The sequence below is a fragment of the Bufo bufo genome, chromosome 1 (genome assembly GCF_905171765.1).
Source record: "Bufo bufo chromosome 1, aBufBuf1.1, whole genome shotgun sequence".
Classification (NCBI taxonomy): Eukaryota; Metazoa; Chordata; class Amphibia; order Anura; family Bufonidae; genus Bufo; species Bufo bufo.
This window is the reverse complement of record NC_053389.1, coordinates 233974888-233987015: the sequence shown is the minus strand read 5'-3', so window position 1 is coordinate 233987015 and position 12128 is coordinate 233974888. Positions and strand designations below refer to the sequence as shown.

General features: G+C 42.8%; 1 protein-coding gene across 16 annotated transcripts in view; it reads left to right on the top strand.

Moving 5' to 3' along the window:
- MICAL3 (microtubule associated monooxygenase, calponin and LIM domain containing 3) overlaps positions 1 to 12128 on the top strand; it is a 117436-nt gene that overhangs the window by 51350 nt on the left and 53958 nt on the right. For 9 of the 16 annotated variants that reach the window (XM_040436933.1, XM_040436917.1, XM_040436908.1 and 6 more), the window contains exons 14-22: positions 706 to 818; positions 1122 to 1184; positions 1956 to 2129; positions 2920 to 2994; positions 3643 to 3726; positions 4983 to 5036; positions 7529 to 7636; positions 8295 to 8399; positions 11607 to 11793. In XM_040436933.1, coding sequence (XP_040292867.1) covers positions 706 to 818; positions 1122 to 1184; positions 1956 to 2129; positions 2920 to 2994; positions 3643 to 3726; positions 4983 to 5036; positions 7529 to 7636; positions 8295 to 8399; positions 11607 to 11793 — 963 coding nt within the window. Of the gene's footprint in view, positions 1 to 705; positions 819 to 1121; positions 1185 to 1955; positions 2130 to 2919; positions 3004 to 3642; positions 3727 to 4982; positions 5037 to 7528; positions 7637 to 8294; positions 8400 to 11606; positions 11794 to 12128 lie in introns of all 16 variants that reach the window. The other 7 variants (XM_040436969.1, XM_040436953.1, XM_040436978.1 and 4 more) reach the window with 4 other exon arrangements.

Genomic DNA, 12128 nt, shown 5'->3' with positions numbered 1-12128 from the left:
CAGCAGATTCTGGAGACCAATGTCCAGGAATCAGTGACAAAGCTGAAGCTGCGCCGGGGCTGGATCTTTCAACAAGACAACGACCCTAAACACTGCTCAAAATCCACTCAGGCATTTATGCAGAGGAACAAGTACAACGTTCTGGAATGGCCAGCTCAGTCCCCAGACCTGAATATAATTGAAAATCTGTGGTGTGACTTAAAAAGAGCTGTCCATGCTCGGAAGCCATCAAACCTGAATGAAGTAAAGATGTTTTGTAAAGAGGAATGGTCCAAAATACCTTCAACCAGAATCCAGACTCTCATTGGAACCTACAGGAAGCGTTTAGAGGCTGTAATTTCTGCAAAAGGAGGATCTACTAAATATTGATTTCATTTCTTTTTTGTGGTGCCCAAATTTATGCAGCTGCCTAATTTTGTTTAAACAATTATAGCATACTTTCTGTAAATCCAATAAACTTCATTTCACTTCTCAAATATCACTGTGTGTGTCTCCTATATGATATATTTAACTGACATTTTTTATCGTAACAACCAACGATTTATACAGGAAAATCATGACTATTAACAAGGTTGCCCAAACTTTCGCATCCCACTGTATATACTTTTTGTAAGTTATATGGCTTTCTGTCATGGTGTTTAGATGTAAGAAATAGAATCTGGATTGCACCTCTTCACATTCTAACGATCTGTGTGCTATCCACAGAAAATGCGGATCAGAACCTTGATGAGAAATCCGCCCTGCTGGCCAGCACTAAATCACCCATCTCTTTCCTGAGCAAACTGGGACAGACAATCTCTCGGAAACGTACCCCGAAGGTAGGTACGACCTCCTGGGATGCAGCTGAACAACTTTTAGGCCTCATGCACACGGCCATTGTTTTGGTCCGCATCCGAGCCGCCGTTTTGGCGGCTCGGATGCGCACCCATTCACTAAAGTGGGGCCGCAAAAGATGCGGACAGCACTCCGTGTGCTGTCCGCATCCATGTGTCAGTGCCAGAAAATTTCATCAGTTGTTGGTTTCAACAAGCCCAGAACCCTGTCTGTTGAAAAACAATTTTTCCCCACATACTAATTTTTTTTCCCCCTTACCCTCTGCTTCCCCCCATACCTTCATAAAGGACAAGAAAGAAAAAGACGTGGACAGCTCAGGCAAGAGACGGAAGACCAGCCAATCAGAAGATGTAAGTGGGGTTTCAAATGCACCTCTTGCTTTATATTTATGCTGGATTGCCGTGGATTTTACTCTTTCTTTTAGGCCTCATGCACACGAACGTATTTTGTTTCTGTAAAAAATGCAGTATGTCCATTTCGTAGCCCTGCAAAAAAAATAGAGCATGTCCCGTTTTAGGCATTGTTACAATAGATCCGCAAAAAAAAATAAACAGATGGCATACGGATGTCATCTATGTTTATTTTTTGCGGATCTGCAATTTACAGACCGCAAAACACATACGGTCGTGTGCATGTAGCCTTACTCAAAATCTGTATGGAGCAAAAATGTTGCTCTACTTGCACAGTATGCAGAGCCTGCAAATAAAGACAGCCTGCTGTTTACATCGAAGGGACTCGGGCAAATTTATCATAGCTGTTATGTCACTTTTGTGGTCTAAACAAAGTCATAAATTATGGCACTACTGTATATTTGCGCCATAAATTGTGACTAGCTTGGAGGGGATGGAACTAGCGTAAATTATAGCTGAAATCTACACCAGCTCATAGGTAGCATAGATTTCTGTTTCTGGCACACTGACAGCTGGAACATGTGCCAAATTTATTAAGAGGTCCCTGCCTTTTAATAAATATGGCTCTAAAACTGTTTGCCAAGACTGGCATAGACAGCGCCAGTCTTAGTAAATCTGCCCCATTGACTTCAGAATCAGTTTGCTTTGGAGCTGTTTGTAATGAGTACTATTGGCTGTAGTAATATTCAGTCTTAATACTGTTACTTACAGGAGGAAGGCTCCCGATCTCTGAGGGAGGAGAGACCCTCATTAGTCAGTGCTCTAACGGATAGGCGAATTGATGCTGCTGTTGGAAACCAAAATAAGGTGAAATCGATGGCAACTCAGCTTTTGGCCAAATTTGAGGAGAACGCGCCTGCTCCTAACACTGGACTGCGGAAACAGGTAGGAAGCAGTCTTGTACTGCGGGATAATTCATACATCACTAGAGAGATAGTCAGGCATTACTCTGCTCATATTTGTGTTGGCCTTTCTGTATTACTGCCCCGTTCTAAGAACAGATAAATGACTGCATTGATGGATCCGTTACCTAATAGATACCAACAGTGCCTGCCGAACCCTATAGACTCTAATGGGTTCCTCTAGGTTTCTGCTATGGTGTCTGTCAATTTACTGGAAAAAAAAAAAAATCGTTGCATGTGCCACTGGTTTCGCACATGGTTTTGACCGTGTTTTTGGGTGCGTCCGTGGTTTTTAGTCTTTTCTTATTTTGCCTTTTTTTTTTTTTTTTAAGCCCCAAACGCACCATTTCCAGATGGGAGAAATAAAACCAGAACAGAGTGTTGTGTTTTTTTTTTTTTTATGCTTTTCTTTTTTGTGTCAGTGCCGTTTTTTATTTCATATCGAAGCATGCTCTGGTCTGTGTTTTAATATAAATTTACCGGTACTAGCAAAAAAAATGATACTGAAAGAAACAACTAGCTTTAGTATTACAGGCCCTTTAAATCGTGTCATGGCTCGATTTCAGGTAGTTTTCACTTCATTGGGGGCATTGTTGTCAGATTCAGTGACGATGTTGATCACCCGCCTTTGCAGGTGCGCCACTGTGTGGTCATATAGTGCAACGTCTACTCTATTACTTTTGTTTATTTTGCTTACTTCTTTTCTTTTCTCCCCCCTTTTTATGTTTTCTCATCCTCTATCATCTATTCATCTCCTTCCTGGATCCTGTTAGAAACCCATCCTACCCTATCAGCAGCGTTTACTAGAACAGGCTGCCCTCAGGCAGACTGAGCCTAAGTGGAAACAGGTAACAAAGGTCAGGAGACTGATAGAAGTGTGCACCCTCGCTTTTTCCCCCTAGGCTGCTAGGCATTTATACAACCTAAGAATTTTCTGGTGCCCTCAAACTTTTTGTCCATGTATATCTGCTGGCAAGGCATACTGGGACGTGTTGCATCACAGCTGCCGAGAGTCCTTATGCTTTCTGGGTCTTTTACTTACAAACTAATTTGGTTTTTCCAACCATATTTTGGTATAGTCCTATAATAATTTTTCTTAAAACCTGCTTTTCAAAGGACTCTGCAGACAATCTTAATTCTGTGGGAAGGGCAACATGAGGTTCATTTGGACCAGGTTGAGGGTTTTCCTGCAAATTCTATAGTAGTTTCCATAGCTTATAGTAAGCTGATGGTTAATCAATCTACTGGATTTTTAGCCCTAAAGAGTTAATTAATGAAGTAAAAAATGTGGCAAAACGATTTGTATTTATTCTTCGGACGACCGGTTCCCCCTTCTGTAGTTAAAATGGTCGTAATTGTATTGCATCATATTGCCACTTTAAGAATCGTACCCTCTTGCAGCCATACCATAGCTGAGCATGCTGTATTCCCCCAATAGCCACCTTCTATTACATTCTTGTACTTTTCTCCCCTCCATTCTTTCTGCTCCCATAAAGCCCAGGACTAATGACCTTCCCCGGACCTGTCCTAAAAAGGTCATCAGACTGTATACGGGGTCATGGCCTCGCTCATACCTGCAGGTGACTCACATTACCTTCTGTCGGGTTCACTGCTTCTGCCTGGCACATGGCTCTGGCTTGATGGGGCAATGACCGTTGAATGATTTGCCCCACAATTGAGTTGACTTTCGGATGCTACATTCTTTTACCTCTCATGGCGAGTGACTTGAATTGCAAATTTGGGTGTAACCCAGGCCTTAAATCTATATATTCTGTCTTGTATGCCAGTCACATCTGGAGCTGCATTGACAACTCTCTCTTGCTTTGCCTCTAACCACTTCTAATGCAGTACTATAACGCCTGCTGTACTGCATTGTAGTTGATGTAGCGTTTTCGGTGTCATACTGCAGTACAGCAGAAGGGGACACAATTGCATATCCTTCAATGCAGAACATGGTCTTGCACTGAGCCAACATGGGGGTGACGCCATTTTTGCCCTCTGACGCTTTCAGTGCAGCGCTGATGTCATCATTCTGGCTGCAGCGTTGAGTTTTCATTTTGCAACCAGTCGCTGGCCTCAGAGGTATATGGGATTTCACAGCTGAGACCAGTGATTGGCTGCAGCAATGACGTAGTGCGTAGCCTGGAACGCAGACACCGGTGGCATGGAACGCATAGTGACTCTAGAATTAGCAGTAAAAGTTCTCTTTTTAATTATTCTCATTTACTGCGGCTACCCCAGTGTTTATTTGACGCAGAGAACCCCTCTAACCTTTTCTTGATCCGGGAAGTCGATGGACTGCTCGGAGGTGGAGAGAGTCACAGAATATAGTTTGACAATTGACTTGGACAGTTTATCCCTGGGCTCTAGCAGTTCTTGAGGATTCACGGACCTGATGCAGGTTGTGATCCTCCTTAAATGGATCAGCACTTTAACCTAGATCTTGGTTGGGAGTCTTGTCTTTGGTGCTGTGATGGACCAGACACCGAATTGACAGTCTGCGTGTATAGACTGGTTGTGTCATGCCTTTCTGACTGCCCGCAGCTTTACACATGCTTGGTGTGTTATTCATTGGCCATGGCTGCGCATTCATCACAAGTCACGCTAACATAGCAGATATCTCTTAAACACTGGACACTGTGTACACTCCAACCTGCAGCTTCCCAGCACTTGGCAGTACACATTTGGAGGTTGGCAGGCCCTATGGCACATGCCTGTGGGCAGCTGAGTTTACGGTGCCACCCATTTATCATATTTTTTTTTATATATACAGATTTCTGTTCTTTGTCGTGTTTTTTTTTTTTTTCCTTTTTATTTCTTTCTATCCTATCCACAGAGCAGCTCGGTGCCGTCCAGTTTCCTTGGCGAGAGGTGTTCCAGCCTAGAGAGGGTAACTGCAAGGGTTTGACTGGTTTGCTTTGCAGTGATCTCGCCTCACATAGCGACACGTTACTTTTTTATGTTAAATAGTCAATCCTACTCCCAATAACTAGGTCGTATCAATAGTAATAGAAACCCATCACCACCATACAACCTGAGCCATGAGGCGCCTGTTACCTCGGTCTCATTATAACCTCTTATTGACCATTGGGCTGCTTGTTTAAGTCACTGTGCTTTCCAAAAGCTTTTGATATGTCATAGTGACCTATCAGCACTCAGATCCCCAAAATCGGAACTTCTAAGACCCATACTGATCACTAGATCTAGGAGAAAAAAAATACATATTACGCCCTCTCTTATGCTGACTTTATCAACAGTGTTTAAAAGGCCCAGTGAGCCTTTAAAGTGTAACTGCCGTTTAATTTTTTAAAATTTTCTTTTGCTAATGTGTAGGGACAATGACAGGGAACATTTTTGTAATATACTTTATTTAGGGAAAACCTTTATTTGTGCTCTCTCAAATGAGCTTCTGCCTGCCCTGCTCCCTCAGTCTGGTGGGCACAGAAGCCTTATGTATTACATATACACACACACATTTCCCCTTGTATTAAATATAATCTTCTACAGTATGTTTATGCTCACTGACCAGCGAGCCTTCCCCCTGCACTCCTGGCGTTCTGACTAATGATATATATATATATATATATATATCTCTATCATTAGTCAGAACGCCAGGAGTGCAGGGGGAAGGCTCGCTGGTCAGTGAGCATAAACATACTGTAGAAGATTATATTTAATACAAGGGGAAATGTGTGTGTATATGTAATACATAAGGCTTCTGTGCCCACCAGACTGAGGGAGCAGGGCAGGCAGAAGCTCATTTGAGAGAGCACAAATAAAGGTTTTCCCTAAATAAAGTATATTACAAAAATGTTCCCTGTCATTGTCCCTACACGTTAGCAAAAAAAATAAATGAAATAAATGAATCGGCAGTTACACTTTCATATCATTGCTGCAACAAGAGACTAATATGATAAGGTATGAGACATGCTGCGCCTCTTAACACAGCTCTGTTAGAAGCTGCTAGTGAATGAGTTCTCACATTTTCAAGATCTCTGCTAGCTGTCAACATTTGTTTTACATGCAGACAGAAAACATATTATGCCCTAATATGAGGCTGAGCTGAGATACCAAGGACAGCCACTATACAATGTACAGCGCTGTGCTTGGTGAGCTGCGATAAGGCTGTGGCGCTCACAGGAGTGCGGGTGCCTTCTCAAACAGCTGATCGTTGGGGTGCCTGAGTGACCCCCCACCAATCAGATACTGAAAAACCCTTTTAAGGCTCCATTCACACGTCCGCAATTCCGTTCCGCATTTTGCGGAACGGGATTGCGGACACATTCATTTCTATGGGGCCTGATCCGGAAATGCGGACCCGCACTTCCGGGTCCGCAATTCCGATCCCGAAAAAAATAGAACATGTCCTATTCTTGTCCGCAATTGCGGACAAGAATAGGCATTTTCTATTAAGTGCCGGCGATGTGCGGTCCGCAAAATGCGGAACGCACATTGCCGGTGTTTTCCGGATCCGTGGAATGGAGCATTACTGTGTTTCTCCTGTCCTGGAGCACAGACTGTGATGGCTCTCCCCTGCACTGATACATTGTAAGATGATATCTAAGAAGTATCGGGTCAGGACAAGTTTTCAGTCTGTGGATGCAAGGAATAATGTTTCCATTCGCTGATAGAAAGAAGAGATCTTGAAAATGGTCAGAAATTGAAATGTTCATTTTACTATGGTTAAACTGACCGGCCCTTGCAAAAATATTCCTGGATGTTGTCTCCATCTTCCTGTAGCTCCCTGAATTCTACATAATGAATGATTGCGATTATAAAACCTTTTATTTCTGGAATTTCCCTTTTAACTGGATTGCATTATTTTTTCAATTTTTTTTTTCCCCTGCAGCCTCTACTAGGGGCAGCATAGCACAGATTTAAAGGGGTTATCCAAGTCCTATAATGTCCCCCCATATGCCCGAGCCCCTCACACTTACCTCGCTCCCCGGCACCCACGTCGCTTCTCATACTGGCACGGATGCCTCTGCATTTCCTCGTTGCACGGATGAAAACATCCGGCGTCAGGGGAAGAGCAGCCAATAGCAGGTTGCGACAGGTACAAGTGTCGCCCACAATGCTAGGGAGGCTCGTTTCTGCTATTGGATAGCCCCTTTTAATATCGAGTTCATTGAGAGCTGTATAAATCTGTAGTTGGAGGGCGCCCCCTATTGGCAGCTTTAGGCAGCCAGGATTTTAGCATATTACTCTGTAGCTTTATGAACGGATGCTCGATATTTACCCCTAAATGTAATATCCTGGTACTTGAAATGCATGCCCATTCCCAAAGTTCCTATGGGTACAGTTGCTGATTTAGGTGCTGCCTATATTGTGCATCCCTGAGTATCTTCCTCTACGATTCTGACGCCTTTCTCTACCTCCCAGCTCGACTCTGAGCCCACTCGCAGATCCCCAATAGACTACTGGCAGAATTCAGTCACCCTGCGCTCGTCTGAACGCCCCGCCTCCCCTTCATGCGATGATATCCGTCAGGTAGTGTGCTAGTGACATGCCTGTGTGCGATGCTCTGTGTGTATAGCTAACCGCATGCCATAGTCACTCGCCAAGGGCACCGCTGCTAGCAGGACCTTCTCACAGGTGCGTGGCTTCTAGCACCACAGGTTTAGGGGAAGGGTCTACCTGGACAGAATACTCATGGCTGCAAATTTACAGGTACATGCACACGTACTGCTTGACCACAATAGCAGTTGTTTCATGGGAGCGATTGGGTCCCAGGATTATGTAGATGTATTGGTGGGAAGCACTGCACCAGTGTGGAGAAGAGGCACACTGCTTTTATGGTGTGCGGGTTATCAACAGAATAGGAGGACTTGTCTTTCCCCTACAAGTCCCTAGACTCCCCACTTGGAGATTATATTGGTCAAGTCGATGTACCTCGGCAGGCCCGCATCACACGACTTTTATAATCGGAATGCGCCATGTTTTCCTGCTTGAACACTGAGTGAAAGCAGCTTGGTGACTCACTGGATTAGATATCTCCATGCAGAAGGGATATCCTTTACTAATCGGCATCACCTCCCAGCACGGTGTGTGTGACCCCTACACTCATCCTGACACTGGGTGTGGTCGACCTCTAACCTGTCATTCATATTTTTTATTTTATTTTTTTGGCTTCCTCTCTGTACCTTAGAAATACATTAAGATATATACAGGTGGAGTGAGCTCATTGGCTGAACAGATAGCCAATCAGCTTCAAAAGAAGGAGACCCCAAAGCCTCTGTTTGGGAAAAAAGTGGTAAGAGTTCATATGATGTTGGCTGTAACCATTTTGTTTGTTTGTTTTTGCAGATCTTCTGTCTCCCTCAAAGGACGCACAATCTTGGATTGTGGAAAGTTTTTGTATTGCGTATTAAAGGGGTTGTCTAGGTTTTTTCTATTGATGACCTACCCTCAGGTTGGGCCTTTAGTATCAGATTTGCAGGGGTCCGACACCCTGCACCCCCACCAATCAGCTGTGTAAGCAGACGGCGCGTGCAGTCTCCCTTCTCTATTCCTGTCCGCTGCTGCTGTACCATAGACATAGCAGAGGATAGTTCAAAGGAAGGTGTCGCGCTGCTTCACTTGGCTGGGATTCAAAGGACTTGATCAGGATAGGATACGACAGCTTTTAGGTGATGCCAAACAACGAGGTTCCACAGGAGGATAATCTCTGTCACAAAACCACCCCTCTGTAGATATAGGGTGCAGGCACATAGTGAAGGTCCACCAATGTTTCCAATGGTAATAGCTTTTATTATACTCGCAAAGGTTTAAGATCAATAGGCATAAAACAGAATAAAATCACACCGCTCGACCCAGGTTTCGCCACACCAGCTTCATCAGGAGCGGATGATACACCCACATATGGGTGTTCCTTTTATATGGGTGTCGGAATAACATTCAATCTTCTCCCATCCCCCTTCCATTATAAATCCACAGATTTTAAATAAAAAAAATTTTTTTTTTAAACAATTAAAATCCACAATTTTTTTTTCAATCACAGGAAAATCCATATAAAAATAGAATAAATATAGAAAAAAATTATTAATATAGAATAGCAATTTTTTAGTCACAATACCAACTCCTCTCATAATGTCCGAATAAAATTTGAACAAAATATAATAATAATAAATTACATACCAGCTAATGTCATTTTCTTATTCACACCTCTTTCTTCACCTAAATAACTTCATTTATCCAATACATCATGGTTCTTGTCTCAGATGATATATGATCAAACCATTATTCACAAGGAACATTAATCCTCACAATTAATACCAGCAGTAAAAAAAATAAAAAAAATAAAAATTACTATACTATTAAAAAAATGCATGGAAAAAATCCTAAGGGGTTGTGTTTCATGGGGATAGAAAGGGTTAAACAGAACTGGCAAGGAGGAGATCCGGTGGCAGCAATTAACCGCCGGGAGGTGGAATGGATCTTTAGAATGCGGTCTCTACAGCCGGATGGTCTGAACATCGACCTAGATTTGAAATCTTGTTTGGTGGAATAGGTATTTTTTTATTTATTTATTTTACTGCTGGTATTAATTGTGAGGGTTAATGTTCCTTGTGAATAATGGTTTGATCATATATCATCTGAGACCAGAACTATGATGTATTGGATAAATGAAGTTATTTAGGTGGAGAAAGATGTGTGAATAGGAAAATGACATTAGCGGGTATGTGATTTATTATTATATTTTGTTCAAATTTTATTCGGACATTATGAGAGGAGTTGGTATTGTGACTAAAAAAATTGCTATTCTATATTAATAATTTTTTTCTATATTCTATTTTTATATGGATTTCCCTGTGATTGAAAAAAATTGTGGATTTTAATTGTTTTAAAAAAATCTGTGGATTTATAATGGAAGGGGGATGGGAGAAGATTGAATGTTATTCTGACACCCATATAAAAGGAACACCCATATGTGGGTGTATCATCCGCTCCTGATGAAGCTGGTGTGGCGAAACCCGGGTCGAGCGGTGTTATAACCACAGAGATTTTATTCTGTTTTATGCCTGTTGATCTTATACCTTTTGTGAGTATAATAAAGGCTGTTACCATTGGAAACATTGGTGGACCTTCACTATGTGCCTGCACCTTTATATCTACAGAGGGGTGGTTTTGTGACCGAGATTATCCTCCTGTGGAACCTCGTTGTTTGGCATAACCTAAAAACTGTTGTATCCTATCCTGATCAAGTCCTTTGAATCACAGCCAAGTGAGGCAGCGCGACTCCTTCCTTTGAACTGTTTGTTGAATGTGAATGTAAAGTCCGCTTCAAACGGTAGTCTGCGACGCCAAAAAAGAAGAAAACACAGTGGTGAACTCTATCTTTTTTATTTTATTTTTCTGTTGTTGTTTATTTTATTTTATTGAGGAGATAGCCGAGGATAGGTCATCAATAGAAAAAGCTTGTACAACCCCTTTAATAGAAATGCATTACTTGTGTTGATCTTCAGCACCCCCTGGTGGTGGCTGGTACAACAGATTGGAAAGTTAGATTTTTCAAATTATTATTTTTTTATTTTTTATTTTTTTTATTCCACCTGAAAAATGATCTGTCACCTGATGATCCACCATCAATGCTTAGTCCAGCACATAACTGTCAAGCTCAGATGCCAGAATGTTGATTGAACTGTCAGGTCACTTACAGCAATGGATGAATTTTTCATCCTACCCATCTTCAGGCTTGGGGTATATTCACAGTGTGTAGTCAAATCGTCGCTTTTTTTTTTGCCAAGATTTTTCACAAACTGTGGCTTCTTGCTATGACTTTGCGATAATTGTGACAGTAAAAAAAAGTTTTGACCACATTGTGTGAGTAGATGTTTAGATTGGCCAAAAGATCCTCATTGGCTCCATTAGACCCCTATCACATGAGCGAGTTTTCCGCACTGGTGCAATGCGTGATGTGCACCCGCACTGAATCCTGACCCATTCATTTCAATGGGTCTGTGTACATGAGCGCTTTTTTTCACGCATAAGTTCTGCGTTGCGTGAAAAACACAGCATGTTCTATATTCTGCGTTTTTTCACGCAGCCCTGGCCCCATAGAAGTGAATGGGGCTTCAGTGAAAAAACGCATTGCATCCGGAAGCAATCTGTTTTTCACTGATGGTTGCTAGGAGATGGAGATGTTGTTTGTAAACCTTCATTTTTTTTTTATCACGCGCGTGAAAAACGCATTGCACCCGCGCGGAAAAAAAAAAAATTAACTGAACGCAATCGCAGACAAAACTGACTGAACTTGCTTGCAAAATGGTGCGAGTTTCGCTGAACGCATCCGGAGCCAATCCTTCACGCTCGTGTGAAAGAGGCCTCATGCTTTTGAATGTGTGATCTCAGGCCTAATAACCTATATGGTGATGTCCTCGAGGTGGGTACTCACTGATGTGTGTGACACGTCTCTGGTGCGTCTTTCTCATTAACCCCTTTACCCTATGTTGCTATGCAGGGGTCCTTCAGGAAGGAGTTCCCTCAGAATCTCGGCGGGAGTGATGTCTGTTACTTCTGCCACAGGAGAGTTTACGTTATGGAGCGTCTGAGCGCAGAGGGGAAATTCTTCCATCGAAGCTGCTTCAAGTGTGACTACTGCAATACCACCCTGCGTCTGTCCTGCTATGCTTACGACCTGGAGGATGGTGAGTGCTTGGTCATGGCGCTACAATCAGCCTCTCCCCAGCTTGAAAAGGCTGATAACGGGGAGCAAAAGATTGTATTTCACATGGCGAAGAGATCAGCTGCAGGTTTAGTGTCCCTTGAGGGGGTTAAGCCACGGCCGTTCTCCCCTCTGCCGCCTCTGTGCTGCATGTGACATTGACGACTCTTTGTCCTTCACACACTGGCACATTGTTACCCACAGACATCGCAAGGCTGACAGTCCATTCTTTCTGCTTCCCGTACCCTTTCCACAGCTTGGGAACTGCTGCTGTACCAAAGCTATTCCAAGTCTATTCCCTTCCAGTTATGCCCTGCA